The sequence below is a fragment of the Pararge aegeria genome, chromosome 7 (genome assembly GCF_905163445.1).
Source record: "Pararge aegeria chromosome 7, ilParAegt1.1, whole genome shotgun sequence".
Taxonomy (NCBI): domain Eukaryota; kingdom Metazoa; phylum Arthropoda; class Insecta; order Lepidoptera; family Nymphalidae; genus Pararge; species Pararge aegeria.
In genome coordinates this window covers 14285281-14304597 of record NC_053186.1, presented here as the reverse complement: position 1 = coordinate 14304597, position 19317 = coordinate 14285281, and the positions used below count along the sequence as shown (strand labels likewise).

At 36.0% G+C, this 19317-nt stretch overlaps 1 protein-coding gene across 1 annotated transcript; it reads right to left on the bottom strand.

Annotated features, from left to right (window-relative positions):
- Window positions 1–3223: 3223 nt before the first annotated feature.
- Window positions 3224–17010, bottom strand: LOC120625041. The gene is made up of 16 exons (XM_039891953.1): window positions 16946–17010; window positions 14739–14817; window positions 14041–14220; window positions 13508–13619; window positions 12372–12500; window positions 10968–11131; window positions 10272–10383; window positions 9270–9379; window positions 8626–8741; window positions 7479–7764; window positions 7255–7319; window positions 6137–6309; window positions 5620–5763; window positions 4774–4863; window positions 4055–4134; window positions 3224–3283 (listed from the first exon to the last, which is right to left on the bottom strand). The coding sequence occupies exons 1-16, from the start codon at window positions 17008–17010 to the stop codon at window positions 3254–3256; spliced, it is 1935 nt and encodes a 644-aa protein (XP_039747887.1). The 3' UTR covers window positions 3224–3253.
- Window positions 17011–19317: the final 2307 nt, after the last annotated feature.

Genomic DNA, 19317 nt, shown 5'->3' with positions numbered 1-19317 from the left:
AATAAGCAATTTCACCATCAATTCTGTACCAAAAAAAGCCTATATTCTATATCGGAGATCTTTTAAGTCGTTCCCACAATAGCTATTCACCATTGTAAGGTTGAGTCTGCACCAGACGCCACTTCGGCATTCGCACGAAAATAAAATTCGATAAAAAACGGACCCACACGTGCCGTAGCATTATTCGATAACCGTCGGGGGCGGTATTTAGATCATTGACGACAACCCTAATTTTTCTAACACACATCAATTAAATTTCAACCATGCACCCCAACATTAGAGCACAAATTTAAATAACAGCGAGTAATTATTCAGTTGTCAACGTTGTTAAAGAAAAGTAACATAAATGCTGGTAAAGACAAAGTTCAAATTGCCATGAAGGGTTTTTGATGGTTTAACTCAATAGGGTTGTCAGGAGATTTCTCTATTTATTGGTGGGAAAGGCCGCGTGTCAGATCTAACACCAGTTTTAATATTTTCAGGCACGTGGCTAACACGCGTTGGCCTTTGGTAAAAAACTGGACGCGCGTAATTCGCATTTTATTGTCGCATTCTACTTGTTAATGTAATGTCGTCTGCAATTCTTATATTTTTGTGCGGTTAATGGTTATAGCACGTATGTAATTAGTTGTAAATTGACCGGTTTTGAATGGAATTACCGGTCTGGAAAATGGAGTTTACAGTAATTTTGAAATGAGTCTCGTTTGAGCCTTTGTTGTAAAATTGTTAGTGTTAAAATGCATTGACTAGCGAATGGTAAGCGAATGGTAAGCGGATGAGTAAGTTTACAATGGTCATTAATAAACATCAGTCTAAGTTATTTCCCACTACTGAGCATTATGTCTTAGATAAGGGGAAATGTAGATATTAGACCCACCACGCCAACAAAGCTTATTCGAATTAAATTTTAAATGGATTTAGTTCTTGTAGTTTTATATTACAGTAATTTTAAATAGTTGGTTAATTTAACTGTCACTTTTGATATATTATTTTGAATTTTAATGAAGTTTATAACTTTATATGTCCCAGATATTTTACATGCTGGTAATTCTTGTTTAATTATTAAACAGTTTTCAATAAATAATTAAAATATATTTGATTCACAATCAATGTTCATGATATAGTATCCGTGCGTATTTTGATATAAATACTGGTGCATTTTCGATACGCTTCAAGGCAGGGTGAGAATGTTTGTTTGAGATTTCCATAGTGTACAACTATCGAAACTTAAGAGGTTTTTAAAAAGTAAGTAAGAAAAGTTTTGGGTGCCCGTTTTTTTGCAAATGGTTTATATCTATTTTTATATACTATATTAAGGTTAACCCTTAGCACATTGTACAATAATGCCACTACAATAATTTGTTTATGAATTTTTTATTATATCTCGTGCTTTGTTTTCCATAATAAAAGTGTAAGGATAAGTGATCAGTTATAATCTTTTGGGCGTAATAACAATAATTTATAGACAAATCAAAGAGATACACTTTAGCTATTATGATATATGGTTTGTATAAAATTATTTTTGCACTTCTTTATTAGCCGCTGTAGTACTACAGTTATAGTCGGTTTGGCGAGTATACTAACGCCATCTGTTTTGAATACGCAGAACTATTGTTATGAAGTATGTTAAGAATAAAATAACGCCTCATACGTTATTGATAGTTAATTCAATAGATAATAAGTTCAATCATTTATATTATTTCCTCCGTTTGTATAATTCAAATGATGAAACCTTATTCCGAGCTTTGTTTTGTATGGTGTCTACTAACGCCATCTGTTGACATTTTCTTGTACTGCTGACCCCAAAAAGCCAAAGCGCCTATTTCCGTCCACGTGGCGATCACAAAGAGACACGACGGCGATATTAAAGCGATATAATAGGCACGTCATCACTACATCATAGTAATATCGTTTTATTTACACTGCGGACAGGAAATTGCCTTCTTGCAGGAGGGGAGATTTAAATAGCTGGATAATTCATAGAAAAAATACTTACATAAATGTAATAATAGAATGCGCAGAAAACTATTATAATACCCAATCCAATGAAGATCTGATACAATATATATATATCTTAGCCTAGATGCAAGAGTCCTGCACCATGCCCTTTATGTGTTCGTTATGAAAGTAAAGCAAAGAAAAAACTGTTTATAAATACACAGACACGAAGAAGTTATCCTTTGTTATTTATATTTGGTTAGTGACACGCATTTTATCTAAGACTATAATTTTTTAAATAAAGTTAAGTTTTTTGCTACTTTTTTAAGTTTTAGATTTAGGCATAATTCGCTTGATATTTTGTTATTTTTTTCAAACCTAGTGTGATAGCTGTAACCGATTAAGCAAAGAAACTGATTTAAAGATGTTGAAAAAACTGTTGAACATTCTGGGAATTTTGTCAAAGATGCGAGGTGTATTACCTACGGGTGATAGTGACACTATGTAATAATAGATTACATTTATGTTAGTATAATTATTTATTTTAATAATAATAAGTTTGTCTTCATATGAAACCAAACTAGGCATTAGTATCATCCTTAGTAAATAAGTGTGCCATTGCTGGACGCAAGCCTTCTCGATAGAGGGATATATAGCTTAGACCCACCACGTTGCTCCAACACGGCTCCAACTCCAGACTATTTCACCGCACTAGTTGGTCATGGCAAATGGTGAAAAGAGTGTAGAAATACCCTCACCGGTGTGACAGTCATCATCATCAGAATCTGCATTCGAAATTGGATAACAAGAGCCCAAAAAAAACCCATTGAGAGTGCCATAGTGGCTATTAGGTATGGTTAGCTATGGGATACTTATTTAATTATGATAAAATGTAGACCGGTTGGTGATGATAACAATTTTCATTAATCATTATCATCATCATATCATCCCATTACCGGGTTACTGTAGTGACACGGGTCTCCTCCCACAATGCAAAGGATTAAGGCAGTAGTCCACCACGCCGGCCCAGTGCGGATTGGTGAACTCCACACGCCTTTAAGAACATTATGTAGAACTCTCAGGCATGCAGGTTTCCTCAAGATGATTTCCTTCGCCGTTAAAGTTTTATTAAAAAAACTGCACCAATTAAATCAACCAATAAAAAACACCAACTTGTATTCGATTTAGAAAACACTTTACTTAAAACTAACACATAGAATATAAACGAGAATACAACACTTTTTCATATTTAAAACACAGGTATATATGTATTTATATTATTCTTATAACATGCGCATGCAAGGTTTTGTAATTTTTAGTCGGAATCTGACAGCGGGATACTTTCCTGGAATTCAAAATTAAACTTTACTTTTAAACTAATTACCCGGCTAAGTTTGTTGTGGGCTCTTAGACCACGGCGCGTTTGGAACAGGTTTAAGTTGTTTGCCAACTATGTTTGCTTACAATTATGTAAACATATATGTATGAACGCTTCATAAGTGCCTGTGATAGGCCTATATGAGTTAAGAAATTTTGAATATTGAATTAATAGGTGACCCTCCGTTACCGAGTTTTATTATATTTTATAGGTAATTAAAATTCTATTTCGTGAATATTTTGTCGTTAGTGACTGCTGGTAGATGAATTATTAAAAGTATTTTCCAAAGCTAAAAAAATTACTTAAAATTTAATTAATAGTATCCAATAATTAGACTTAACCAAAGCTAAAAAAATTACTTATAATTTTATTAACAGTATCTAATAATTGTTGGACCAACCAAATGGCCGACCTGATGACATGAAGCTTCGCTTCTAATCAGAGTTTCATCGCTTTTAATCAGAGTAACACTTTGCAGGACATGCAATGGACACCAATGTAATGGCAACCTGAGGCGTAGGTTTTTACCCTCATATGCAAATTACACCGGAAATAACACCCTTCAAAACGGAACACAGGAATGCTTGGCGACAGAAAGAAGCATGGATAGTACTTCCACAGACGAACACGAAAGCTCTATTTTACTACTAAAAAGATCAAATCGATGTTGTCAACCACGATACAACAGGTAAAAAGGAGTTTGGGATTTTTAGTTGATAGACTGTTGAAGCCACTTACCTCAAATTTTCCAATAAATACATCTGAATCTTCGGATGGCGGTGACTGGTCGATGCTATCTACAGTTGTTATTTGAGGACCTGAAAATAGTTATTGCCTTTACAATAATTCATATAATCAATATGAATGAAACATGAGTTTAGATCTTCAATATTTGAATTTCTCCAAAGATATTTTGTTAAATTATAAAAACATAAACTTAAATGTTATACTGAGGGCAGATTGCTGCAGTGGGCAGAGTCACTGCTTTCTGAGTCCAATGCTGTGGGTTCAACTCACACAACTGGAATATGTTTGTGTGATGAATACAAATGATTTTCAGTGTCTGGGTTTTTATCTGCACTACTGGACATAGTACAGTAGTACTATAAGTAAATATGTATATTGTATATTATTTATAAAAATATTAATCAGTCATCTTAGTACCAATAACACATAAGCCACGATCACTTTGGGGCTAGATCGCGATGTGAGTAATAACATATTTATATAAAAATATTTTTTTGTCATTGAAGAGATAATTATAATGACTGCGATATTTTTTTTATTCCACTACAAGTTAGCCCTTGATTGCAATCTCACCTGGTCGTAAGTGATGATGCAGTCTAAGATGGTAGCGGGCTAACTTCAAAAATTCACAGCGCTCACCGTTGCGCCAGGGAGCTCGTCAAAAAGTATTTATAATTATTGTACCAATTTGAATAAATGCTCGATCTCACCTAAGGGTAGAGTGCCCATTGATTCGAATAAATCAAGAGAAATGAAGTCCAGGGGCGGAGACGGGGCGGGTGGCGGCATCGCACACAAACCTGCTCACAAAAAAAGCATTGCATTCGAATTAGCCACAGAGGCTACAGCCTCACAGAAGCCCGCGGCACCTAATTAAAATCAAATCAAATATTCTTTTTTCAAAAAGGCAAATCACAGGCACCTCTGTGTTTAAGGTTATGAAGGGTATAGTGTCATTTTGTGTAATTAAGTCTATGTTTTTGTCAAGTAATAAAAATATCACTTGCTTCAACGGCGAAGAAATATATCGGTAGGAGATGCCTAAGTGTTCACCATAATGTTCTCAAAGGCGTGTGGAGTCCACCAATCCGGACTAGGCCAGCTTGGTGGTATCCACACACCTTTGAGAACATTATGGCTTAAAAATATCACTTGCTCCAACGGCGACGAAATATATCGGTAGGAGACCTGCATGCCTGAGTGTTCACCATAATGTTCTCAAAGGCGTGTGGAGTCCACCAATCCGGACTAGGCCAGCGTGGTGGACAGCCTAAACACGGGACAGCCCTTCTCATTGTAGGAGGAGAACCATGCCCTCTACTGGGCTACTTAATGGTTGATAATGATGATTTATCATATCGTTATTTTTGTACGTACTATGTATGCTATATATAAGCCAGACAGATTAGAATCCAGGAGTTACCAACATTTTGGTTCCCACGGGTGTCGTTTTTTATAGTCTTGTAGTTTATAGGAACTAAGCAAACAAACTAGGGGAGCGACTTTTTTATAATACGTAAAGATAATTCAGTAGTCTATATATATTTTCCTTTTACCAGGTGTCAAGTTCGGTTCTCTGCCTGGAACGTCAAATCCACTGACTTCCACACGTTTCAAGGGCTCCAGCCGTGGCAAAGTTGCAGGAATCGAAGACGATGAACAGGAATTGCTGGAACATGGACCTACTTTTACTTTCCCACCTGTAAATAAAATACTCTAAAAATTTTCATTTAATTATAGACGTTATTTGTATCTTTATATAAGGTTTATGTTATAAGGAGTAATAATGAGGTGACATGGCAACACACATTTTTTACAGCTTTATTTAGAAGCGAGTGTTTGACGCAGTATGTGTTAGTGTGTGTCAAGAGAGCATCTCAGAAAGTCGAATACATTAGATTTAACTGTACAAGTCACTCAAGAAAATTAAAAAACAACGTATTTTTCTATTATATTTCTTTCACCGACAAAGTGATAGGATATGCCATTACTTAAAAAATATATCATACTCTCCGGAATGTTGGTAGTTGAACAAATAATAAGCTACTCGGTACTTTTTGAAGAATTACTTACCGTTAGACGACATCGCAGTGAGATATTCATAATGTGGTTCTTCTACAGACAAGAGGAGTCTTCCACCAGGTCTGATCTTCGGGACAACAGTCGCTACTACTGGCACTCTAATCTGAACGGCACCACTAGCATCTGGTGTGGATTTCACGTCTACTTCCTGAGAAATGCAATTAAAATCAAAAATACCCAAAATTATCCGGCTAAAAAGCTAATTATATGCAAAAAATACGAATATATATTATTTTGTTAGTTAAGGTAGCCTGCAAGAGATCACTTTTAGTGATTTCGCCTTCTGCACATGAATATATTTATGTGCAGAAGGCGGCCATTTTGTGTTTCCTATATTACGCAACAAAGTTGTTTAAGAAAAACATAAATAATAATATTGTAGTCACAGACATCCCCAATACGCTAGATAGCTATCATATTTAATCAATACAATAGATATAGCTCCAGCACGTCTACCCTGTACGATGGTTGACAATCGGCGGTTGACTATAATAAAACTGTTAAAAAAAACCTTTTTTTTTTTCCCCATGGAAATATGTATCTTTCCCATGCTAGCCGTTAATGTACTCCTGTATATGCAATACTATAATATCGTTATTATTTTTTTATATATATTATACGTTCAAAGAATCGAACTTTGTTAGGCAAAATCGATCTGAGCGAGCGAGTAATCTGAGCGAAAGTATGCACTTAGAAGTTGTCCTATAGCAGAAATAAGGTAAATAATATAATAAGGTGATTGTACGTGAGTAATACGTAACATAATGGTTAATTTCTGAGCCCAAGGCCGTGGGTTCGATTCCCACAACTGGAAAATGTTTGTGTGATGAGCATGAATGTTTTTCAGTGTCTGGGTGTTTATATGTATATTCTAAGTATTTATGTATATTATTCAGAAAAATATTCATCAGTCATCTTAGTACCCATAACACAAGCTACGCTTACTTTGGAGCTAGATGGCGATGTGTGTATTGCAAAAAAAAATTTAAATTTTGGAACAAATTATTAAACTAGCTTTTATATTGACTTACAACGAGATACGTCTAAAACTATCGAAAGCATTCTAACTTTATAAAGTTAAGAGAATTACCGGAGGCTCATTAGAAATTTTATCGTTTCCTACAATTATTTTCCCGCCAACTCTCAAGTCCTCTGCTGTTGCAGGCACAAGCATCTGGAAAAAAAATAACTCGATTATGGGATTTTTTCTGAAATACTCGTTACTAAACTTGACAAACCTTTTTCGTTTGCTTTACCGTAACTAAAAATTCCAACAAGCAGAGCTTTCAATATAATGAAACAGTGAGAAAACTTGGTTCTGAGTCAGACTAACCTGTTTGCCACCAGGAAGTTTAGCATCAACGACTTTGACAAGAACTGGAGCTTCATTATCAGACTTCAGCAAAGCAAATGGCGTCTGTCTGGTCGCTATAGCCACTCCCATATGATAAGTCTTTATAGCGTCAACGATAACGCCATTGCTTCCCCATAAGCCTTCGTTCCACAATTCTCCTTGGTCTTCGTTTATTTCCCATTGAGGTTGGTTGTACGATGCTCGTTCTATTGGTCGTAAGTATGGTCCAACTGAGGACGTAACTTCACATTGTTCAGATTGTGTACTGAAAGCAGAACAGCTGTTTACCATTTTATTTCGTATGTGCTTCACGATATCATATATTATGAAAATTAAGCTTCATTTGCTATACTCCGCGAAAAGCAGGATAATCTGTATAGTGTGATTTATAATTTTTCAATCCTTATACTCCACACCAAACAGATCTTCGGCAAGCATTCTCAGGAGATGTTGACTTCACAATGAATAATTGTATTATTGATTGATGCTCCGGTTTCGGGTGAAACATTGTCGAAGATCTGTTTGGTGTGGAGTACAAGGATTACACTATACAGATTCTCCTGGATTTCGCGGAGTATAGAAAATTAAGCTTAATTTACATAATATATCATGGATTTAATATTTGAAGTCACCATAATCATCATCTTTCTATTACCAGCCCATTACAAGACACGGGTCTCAGAATGAGAAGGATTTAGGCCGGAGTCTAACAAGCTGGCCAAGTGCGGATTAGTGGACTTTAGATGTCTTTGGAAATGCTCCGGAGAATTATCAGGCGTGCAGGTTTCCTCACGGTGTTTTTATTTACCGTTAAAACCAGTGATATTTAATGCTTAAACCGCACGTAACTCAACAAAGGTAGCGGTGCATGTTGGTGTTCGAACACGGCAACCCGAAAGCGGTGAAGTTCAAGTCCAACTCACTAAGCTATTAACCATTGTGAGGCTTGACGAAGTCTAGTCTCTTTGTAGAACTATAGTACTTATAACTGAGATGAGAGGAGAAGATCGGAGGAAGAACCTCTAGTTAACTGAAAATTGCTCTGAGGATTTATATGCTTTGTGTAAATAGTTGATGTTTGACCTATCAATACAAATTATTGTAACAGTAAAACTAGAACATTTACCTTGTAGAATTTTCAAGTTTCATTTCTGGAGCAGGTGGAGCTGGTGGAGGTGCAACGAGAGGTGTCGTTCTGTTTCTACCGACTACAGAGTTTGCGCTGTTGTCATCCGGATGTGCCTGTATTACGTACAAACTTGAAGCGATAAACGATGATGATCAGAATTTAAAGAAGCACTACGTTCTTCAGAAAACGTTTTGAAAATATGCCGCATTGATGTTATAGTAATGCTTATGCTGCACTTTTGTTGACGTTCGCAGACAAAGTTAAAAAAAAAATAATAATGTAAATATAATCTACTACAGTGTAGCCTGGTTCGGTTTGCATGCCCCTCATTCTCTCATATACTGAAAAAGCAAACCGTTAAAATATAACCGTTATTTCAATAAAACAAAGCATAGAAAGAAGTCATTTTTACAACGTAAGTTTTCCTGAAATAAAAAGTATTGTTAATACATAGGCGTCTCCACGATTAATGTATCATTCATTAAGAACAGTACTAGATAGTTGTTGGGCTTTGTCTTGATAGATATAAAATTGATAAATAGACACACACACTTTTGCATTTAAAATTAAGTTGATATCACCCGTTACGATCTATGAAATAAATTATGCTAAAGATATTCGGATGAGAAAACCTTGCCTACCTTTTGTTTATGGCAAACTAGATTTGATTGCTGATTGAAGCCCTTCATACAAATGTTGCAACGATAGGGGCGTTCGTTGGTATGTGTGAACAGATGATTACGCAGGTTGCCTGAAATCATCAATCATTTTAGCCTTTATATGCCCCACCCCAAAACTAGGCTACTGCCAAATCTACTCAAACGCCGAAAGTCCGTTAAATACTAATTCATTAATCTTCATGGTCATCCTCAGAATATTAATGTCAACTGCTTTTTGAAAAGTATAGCAATACTCTTCAAAAAGCAAAGGAATCTCTTTGGTGTTTTTTATAATTTCTTCAGTCTTTATACTCCACACCAAAAAGATCTCCGGTAATGTAATATCAACGTATTTTACGCTCTCACACCGGAACGCCCTCAGTAAATGTAGACTTTACAATGAATAATTGTTAACAATTTTTCATTGTGAAGTCAACATAGTCGGGGAATTGCTGGGCAAAGTATTTAGTGCATTCTAATTATTGATCCGACTCGGGAATCTGTCCCGAAGCATAGCCCTAGTTAGACTTGTTAACACTAGACAAGCCATGAAGCAGTTTTTAGAAAGGATTATGTTTCACGCAGCTTGCCTTTAAGAATCTGGTTCCTCTTATCTCAATGCACCTGTGAACCTTAGTTCTGACAGAATATTTGCTTAATTTCTAGACCCAGATCCAGAGTTAGTCTTCTGACCACTCTTGTGTGAGACAAAATAAAAATAGAACTTACGTTATACTTTAATGTATGTTATATTATTTTGCTCATTTAACTACTAAACTTATGGTGATATTTTAATAAAATATACCAATACTGATAAACAAGAGTTGGATAAGAAGCAAGTACAACATTTCGTGTAAAATTGTGTAAACTAAGGCTGGGCACCAAGCTATTTTTCAATGATACCTATTAATACTAATAATATAAATGTTTTAATCAAATAATCTGGATATAGGGTAAATAAGGAAAGGATATGAATAGGACAACCTTTTTGGTGGAATCCTTTGGGACAAATGTTGCACTTGTAGGGTTTCTGGTCCGAGTGCGTCTTCCGATGGGATATAAGAGTTGACACACGGTTAAATGTTTTGTTGCATATCTGAATAGAATAAGTCTTACTTTAATGAACAAAGTATTAATTTTCAATTACCTGCGTGGACTAGACAAAAGATTTGGCCTCTATTCCGCGTACAACTGATAAGTAACTTTTTCCCTTTCATCCGAAATACTACGGCTCATCGCACCCTCTCATGCTACTCAGTTTCGCTAAGCGTGCTTTCAGGACTTCTTTCATGTTGCTGTCCTTACATGATGTTATAAAGCTTATAACCTTCCTCAAGAGTTGGGCTATTAAGTAAAATATATATGATTTTATTTCCGTAGTTTTTCCATCTCAGACTGCATCATCGTCGTTTATATTATTTGCGTGGTTCTTGCTCTCTCTACACCGGCGTCTATTGGACGCATTGCGAGAACACTTAATGGCTGAAATTGTGGGAATAAGTGTCGGAACAGATTGAAACGGTCCATCTTGCTTAAGATCGGACACACGTGGACGGGTGCCTTCGACTTGACCTTATTCCAGCCTATGTGCAATGGTATCTTCTTCCACGTGTCTGCTTTATTTTGAGCTCCTAGAGAATGGAGACGTTTGATCGATGGGCTGCGTACAGTATGTATTACCTCACAAGAGTACGGCCTCTCAGCGGAATGTATGGCGCGATGCTGACTTAGCGTGGACAGTTGCCTGAAACTCTTAGAGCACGCATCACAGTGGAAGTTCCTCTCATCCGTGTGAGTTGGCAGGTGACGCATCAGGGTGTACTGATGTTGGAAGTCCCGACCACCTATTAAAAATGTAATTGATAAATGTGTGTGTGTGTGTGTGTGTGTGTGTGTGTGTGTGTGTGTGTGTGTGTGTGTGTGCTTGTGTGTGTGTATGTCGGTTGTGGCATTGTATTTATTATTATTTTGTAAAAGATAAAAATGTTATATACATTTTTATCTTACTTATTATATTTTCATATACTTACTTAGATACATAGAGATTAATAAACTTACCTATTCATTATTATTTTATTATTATACGTTACATGAAAAAAGGTCCAAGATGGCAGCCGCCACAAAATGGCGGATTTTACAACTCCTACAATATGGCTATGAAATGAAAGGCTTTGACTAGTAGAGACTAAACTACGAGACTAGACTAGACTAGTAGATACACTAAAATAAATTACAAATCAAAGATGGCAGCCACCCCGAAATAGTGATTTATATATTTTGTTTAACAACTCCTTAAATATGGTAATATTAAAATGAAAATACTTGACTGGTAGAATAACGTACACTATATAAAAAAATGGGGTTTTTTTTTAATTTGAAATTTAAATTTTATTACAATTAAGTACTTAATCGGTTCGCTGCAGCTACTAGCTAGTTAACAACCTATGACAAAGATCTACTTTCAGTACGATAGATAATTAAAAAACCTAAGAAACAATTTAGGACAGAAGTTCAATTAAACTGAGTTCCAAAGTTTGCTCGTGTTTCTATCGTAAGCCTTTTTAGCATTAACTGATGTCACAACTCACAGTCAAGCATTTAACTTGCAAAAGAACATAAAAGCTATATTATGTTGGTCTCAAGTCAACTAACCAAAGTTTTCTGTCAAAATTCTTAGTCTATTCTAGTTTATTCTAGTAATACGAGATTTTGTTTTTTGGGTTTAAAAGTCCCGTTTATTATCACTTATGTGTGTGGTGGAGGTGTTTGTCCGGTGCGAGGCTTTGGCCGTGGCTAGTTACCACCGACAAAGACGTGCCGCTAAGCGATTTAGTGTTCCGGTGCGAAGTCGCGTAGAAACCGACTAGGGGGTATGAAATACTCCCTTACAGGTTAGCCCGCTACCATCTTAGACTGCATCATCACTCACTACCCGGTGTAATTGCAGTCAAGGGCGAACTTGTAGTGGAATAAAAAAAAATAACCGCTAAACCGCATTTGAGCAGCGTAATGGCTCTGAAACCCTCCTTGCTTTGAGAGCAGGGTCGCTATAATAGGGTAATAGGGTATATTCAGAATACATACATATCCCACATTCCCACAATTTCACCGTTCTTCCATGCCGGTTGACGAACTTCACATAGTGGTACCTCGAACGTGGATCGGTTTTGTCCACCTTGCAAGTGGCGCGGCCTATCGGTGTGTTGGCAGTACCTTTATACGAATGAACAGTTTTTTCGTTTAGTTACAATCTTTAACCTACATACAGAAGGTCGTACATTGAAATTCATAATAATTTTCATTAGGCCTCACTCCTGCAAGAAATGTTCCTTTTCATTGCATTTCGAAGTTCCTCTGAGCGTATTTTAGACGATATGTTTGCACGGCTAGCATAAGCTGGAGAAATTTTATCCACGGGACATGACAAAATGTACTGTTCTTCTCTCAGTTTTATCTACCCTCCGAGCGTGTGCGCATTTAAAATATATTGTTTGGATATTCCAAACTATATATTTAAATGGTGTAACTTATCTTTTCCTCTGTTGCATTGGCGTGCACTGGGTTTCTTGCCAGGGTATGCATACAGCAGGAAAATTGCATAAAATGTAAAAAATCCTCCTCTTATACGGGCTATATTTCAATTTTAGGGTATGCAGTGCTTTTGTGCATGTATGAAGTGCACGCCACTGCTCTGTTGCCGTGCGTGCCAGTGGAAAAGTAAATTTTATCCCGTTGGATATAATCAGGGAATAAAATTTTCGTCTCCTGTCTATGATTGCCGTAATGACATTTAAGTGAATTGTGCCAAATAAAACATACTTATTGTAAGTACATCTTGGCAAAGTATTAGTTTCTTATAAACTTCTATTAAAAACTATTTATTTTCGAGTTTCAATAAAACCTCGAGAAAAGAAGAGTTTTTTTTGTCAAGAGCTCATTCGAGTAAGTAGGTTATTATTATTGCTGTCAGCAAGCAGCTTCGATGGAATTGCTGGTCTGAAGAGCATCGTTGGCTGTGTAGTAAAAAACACAGATTGATGGACACAGAGTGTCAGCGATCAAAATCTGGGTTAAATATTATAACCAGCCATAATTTGGGTTGTACTGGGACAGCGTGATCAGCAAAACGTTCATATCCATCTACGAGTATCCTAACAGAAGCAAGGAATTTATCTAAACCGATGTTTCTTCGTTGTAATTATTAAAATTAAGCTACTAACTAGAACTCGGTCCATCAGCAGAAGTCGATGATACAAGACTGGGCTCCACATAGGTCTTCCTTTCAAATATCAGCCCATTTTTAGATTCGCATATCGAGAGGGTGTTGGCTTCCTGTCAAATATATATTTACGTAATTTATTATTATAAGTTCCTTCTTTCTATACGATTTTGTAAGTAAAATCCTAAAAATCCACAAAAGTAACTAAGATAATTGTTTTTTGTGTTACAATCAGATTGTGATGAGGCCTGAGAAATTATGGGATTAACGTTCACCTAAATTGTGTTTAACGACCTCCCTGGCAGTGGTCAGCGCTGTAGTCTTACAAGTGAGAAAACCTCCTCCTTTTTTAAGTCGGTTAAAAATTGTAGAATATGCAATATATGCTTGTATATTGCGAAATCAGTAATCAATAATCGTTTTAAAGCAAGATACTCGTAGCTCATTTTGACCAAAACTCGCCCTACGAAAACCGAAGAAGGAGGCAAAACAGAAATTCAGAATAAAAAGTATAAGTCCTTTCACATATAGTACCTTCATTTCCTTACAAAGTGCCGCATCCAGATCTTTACCGAAGCTCGTTTGTCCCGTTGTGCCGAAGCCTGGTTCAGAAATCAAGGATGCGATGTTTCCATCCTCCTCAGTCCACACGAACCTGGCCTGCTCAGCGCCTTCGGGGAAGAAACCGTCGCGGAAAAGACGAGGCATCTCCAACTACAAAAAAAAACCTAAATGTACCAACTTAGGATTGTTTAAATATTATTCTATGTACCTAGTAAATGTATATGTTTGTATTTTTTTAAAAGTTGCTTGGGTGCAGGTGCTGTTTAGCTTGAAGACTTGAGTGACTATTGTGATTTGATGAAAGATGACGTTAGCAAGTTCGGTCCCAATTTTGATACGACGTCACCACATGCGCAAAGTGTAAGCGCAGCAGTGCGCCTTGGCAGTAAAATCGACCTGTGTGCCGTCACGGAAAATGGCGTAACGCTCTCTTACACCGTTATGGCAACGCTCTCGCGTATTTACTTGTTTAATTTTAAATACACTTATTGTACTCTTATTTTTGTTATAATAAAAGTTATAAAAAAATTTACTAGTTTCTTTTTAATTTAACACTAAGTACGTTCCGGGAATGTGACATTGTTTTTTCGTGTAAGGTATGCTTGATTTTCATGTAACGTATTGTGATAAGTATTGTGAAATAGAGTTTTATTTAGGGAGGTACCTACATCATTCCTTCCAGAGTTAGAAAGAAGAGGCTCTAAATATTTTTTGTGATACTTGTCTATCAGGCAAACTTCGCGGATGCTGAAAAAAAACACCACATTGAGATACAATATAGGTTACTTACTTTAGTAATCATTTATTTGAGGGATTGAATTAAAGTAAAACAGGAGCGGTAGGGATTTTATATTGTTTTATTATTTTATATATTGAAGACGAAAGTCTTCGAACAGTGCGCGTTGCCAGTCATGACCTATGGTTCTGAAACATGGTCGTTAACTATGGGCCTCATAAGAAGGAATAGAGTCACTCAGCGGGCGATGGAGAGAGCTATGCTTGGAGTATCTCTACGCGATCAAAGAATAACTAGAGTTACCGACATGGCTCAACGAGTCGCAAAGTTGAAGTGGCAATGGGCCGGGCACATACTTCGGAGAAAGGATGGACGTTGGGGTTTGTCGATCCCCAACGATAGACGACATTAAGCGCGTCGCAGGTAGCCGCTGGATCCAAGCGGCTCAGAACCGTGGAATTTGGAACTCCCTACCAAAGATTTATGTCCAGCAGTAGACGTCTATCGGTTGATATGATGATGATGATATTGTTTTTGTTACTACTATTATTTTTGTTTGTTAAACACCTTGATATACTTTAGATCGCACAGTCTCCTAGTGGAAGTTAAATTGAAACATGTCTATGTAAACAATTTATTTAATACGTTACTATCGATGTAACCACAATCCGTACTGGGCCAGCGTGGTGGATTACGGCCTTAAAATCACTCCTTATTCTGGGACTCGTGCCTAATACCGGGCTGGTAATTATATTAATAATTAATAAATATACTGCGACAAAACACACATCGCCATATAGCCCCATAGTAAGCGTAGCTTGTTATGGGTACATAAATACTTATAATATAAATATAAACACCCGAAAACTTAAAAAACATTGATTGTTTTTTTTAAAGTGCTGCCCATTGCTCCAGTCCGTCGTCAAATGGGTTGATATGATGATGTTGATCGATGTAAACCATTGATTTAATATAAATGTCTGTAAGCTGTAAATGTAAACCAAAGCATTTAAACCAATCACAAACAATTTGTTGTTTGTTGTCAAGAAGTTTTGCAGTACTGTATGAGGTTGTTGAATGGTTGCAGCCAAAATTATTTCGTATGATAGCTGATAATCATCTGTAGGGATGAACACGTAACCGCTTTTAAGGTAAGCAGTCTCACTGCTGGGCAATAAGCGGCTATTATCAAAAGTGGGACTGACGGACGTACTCTCTGAAGGCACAAGGCTGAGAATCGAACACTTTGTCTCATAAACCGTAGTTGAACATGTTATCGACTAGACAAATAGGCAGTTGATTTAAAGGCCCATTATGTATCGCTGCCTCGGCGGTCTAGTGGTTAGCGAGTTCCACTACCGATCACGAGGTCCTGGGTTCGAATCCTGGGTCGGGCAAAAATGTATAAGTTTGGAAATTGCCGGTGACAATCCTCGTGCCTCGCAAAGCACTTACAACCGTCAGTCACGGATATTATCACTTGATTGTGGTAATAGTAGTTAAAGCCCGACAACCCGCATTGGAGCAGTGTGGTGGGTCTGCGCCCTAAAACCGTGTCTGCTATGAGAGACGAGGCGTGTGCCCAGCTGTGGGACGTTAATAGGCTGTGGATGATGTTTAAAATCGATTAGATAAGAAGTAAAAAAAATGTTTATAGCTTGACTTAATTCCCAACAGCGAATCATAAAAAGGTTTTAAAGATTTTGATGATGAATACTAGCTCAGAAACTGACTAAACACTCCATACAAAAGAAAAGATCAATCTGTCCATCTGTTTGAGTGCTCGATGTCTTGGACACAGACCGTGTAGACAACACCTCTTTTATAGCCGGAATGGGACCTAGTGCCAGAAAAAATAAAGCACATTTCTTTAAACTTTTGAATTAAAAAACAAATTGAAAATACGGCGAAACATAGCTTGGCAAATACCTACCTATAAGTAGAAGTCCACCTAGATTAATCTAATTGAATCTACTGAGATTTACAATTACCTACCTAATCTATTTAGAACTGAAAAATTCCACTGGGAAATCTGTTGTAAGCACGTAGGTAGTAAGATTGATCTATTAACAAACAATATTCCTTTTTAAAAACAAATAATCAGGTAGGCTCATCTTAAAAAATAAATGAACATCGGACCTTATTATCTCATCTCCAGGCCGCATCAGACTGCTCTCTTTTATTTCCTCGTCGGAAAACATCATTGATTGTTTGTATTTCAATTATTTTTCAACAAAAAACACACGCACGTCAAACTTCCGTTTTTTCGGACGCCGTCTATTATTTTTCACGATTTTTTTCGTTTCTATGGCTACGAATTCGAAATATTTTTAGGTTGATGTTTTTTTTATTTTAAAAATATTTAAGGCCGTCCCGTCCGTGCTTGTGAAAGAAAAAGTACTGGCTGATTGATAAATATTATAATAGTTATTAAACCTCTTTTGAACTCTAAAAGGTCAATGCCCCGAACCGCCCCGTAAGCGATGCGTTCCAAAACTAGATATTTTTTAAAATTATTTTTTAATAGTTTGCTATTTTGTTTTTATTTTAAAAACTATTAGTTGAAATATTAAAACTATTGATATAAAGTATTGAATAAGTATTTTTTTTTATTATGATAAAACGTCTATAACAGTAAACTGTGTTTTTTTTATATATTTATCAATGATGTAAATCACGTTCCTAAAATGTGTAAAGTGAATAATTTTGCAAAACTCTTTTCGGATTTTTTTTAGAACCAGATATTTTTGGATTGTAGGTATAAATGTAGATATGTGCGAAACTTTTTATTAAAAACATTAGCTAAGTAGGTATAGTCAAAGTCAAAGTCAAAGCCAAAAATATCTTTGTTCAAGTAGGCCTAGGATGGATAGGATGCGTACATAAGAATTACACGGTAGTGAGATGATGGCGATAACCACATTCGTAAACTTAAAACTAAAGCTACGAGGGTTCCAAATGTGTCCTGGTCTAAGAAGAAGCCCACAACAAAGTTAGCCGTGTTTTTTTTCTATTTTGTGATCACCATCTCACATGTCATTTATATGTTTCTGGAAGTTTAAATATATAGCTAGGTAGATTAGAATATTTCAATTCGTTGGAAATAAATCTCCATAGGTACAAGGAAGCAAGTAAGCTCAAATATCTTCGCTTTAATATTTTCAAAGTGGTTTGTTATAACGTCTAAGTGGTTTGCTCATTTCGCCGGCCACTCGAAGTTGAGTGTACTCAGACTTGCCAGTGTTTTGAGCGAATATCTCTTGTTAATAAAAATGTTTTGAGGGAATAACTCTTGTTAAAAAAAATACTACACTTGTAAATTAGCGATGCCTTTCTTGGTTTTCTAATTATCTTTTTGAGATTCCTACTTTCCTGTAATATACGAACGCATTTGTCGAGTTATAGGTACGAGTAGATGGGTAAATAGTTAAATACATCTAATACTGCGTTTCACTTTATTTTTATTTTGAAATGGTTTTTCCGCGTTAGTGTTACTTTATTGCTCACACTTTTCGAACAAAAGTTATTTTATTTTATTTTATTTAACAAAATATTCATAAATATTTGAATGTAATTCACAAGAAGTACCTAAGAAAGGAAAATAATACTGTGGTAAAAATTTCAAAAGTAACACTTACCTATTTAATTTTATATAGATGGTATATTGTTTTATTTGATAACAAACTTTGTAATATGTTTAACATGTATCTACAGTCGAAAGAACTTAGTGGGTATTCTGATACAGCGCCATCTATGCACTTTTATGAGAATTATGTCGCAACACCAAGGTTCGAGTTTCGAGGCTTGTGGCAGTCGTTCTACTGTTAGCTCGCAACGTAGTACTCAAATATGTCGCTAGATAGCATTATATGTTTCTTAAAACTTAGTTCTTTGGTAATTCGCTAGACGTCGCTGAATTCACAACATAAATGAAGTGACTAAAAAAAATATTTTTAGTAGTTAAATTTAAAACATACTAAGCGGATCCATTCTGTTAGGGAGAGGATAACCACACTGTAGTAAAAAAATTAAATGTCACACTAGTTAATTTAACATTTATAGACTGCACTTATTTGTTTTTTACCACAAGTAAAAAGTTGTTTTAGTGACATCTATGTACAGTTCGTGGAACTTAGTGGGTACATTGCTACAACGTCGCTGTCTATCCATTTTTGTGTGACTTATCTTGCCACACCGACGTTCGTCTAATTTACAAAACAATTTGAGTTGAGTTGAGATTATTCGACTCGAGGTCACAATGTAATTCTAAAAGGTATCGCTAGATGGCATTAAATATTTCTTAAACCTTAGATTTTCTGTAATACGTTAAGTGGCGTTAAAGTTGCTTCGAATATTAAGTTACCAAAATAAAGTTTATTTAACAAAGCTTGCTCCAACCGGTTTCACATTGAACACGTAAATTACCCTTAAAAGTTTCATTTGCTTTTTATGGTGATCTTATACCTACGGTTTATCTAGGTAAACAATAAATTATTTCAATATTATAGGTA

Coding starts and splice junctions, on each gene's coding strand:
- LOC120625041 (XM_039891953.1), bottom strand. CDS start 17,010: ATGATGTTTTCCGACGAGGAAATAAAAGAGAGCAGTCTGATGCGGCCT. Junction 14,221..14,738: donor CTAACTCTGGAAGGAATGAT/GTAGGTACCTCC, acceptor TTTTTTTTGTAG/TTGGAGATGCCTCGTCTTTT. Junction 3,284..4,054: donor TATTTATTGGAAAATTTGAG/GTAAGTGGCTTC, acceptor TTTGAATTCCAG/GAAAGTATCCCGCTGTCAGA.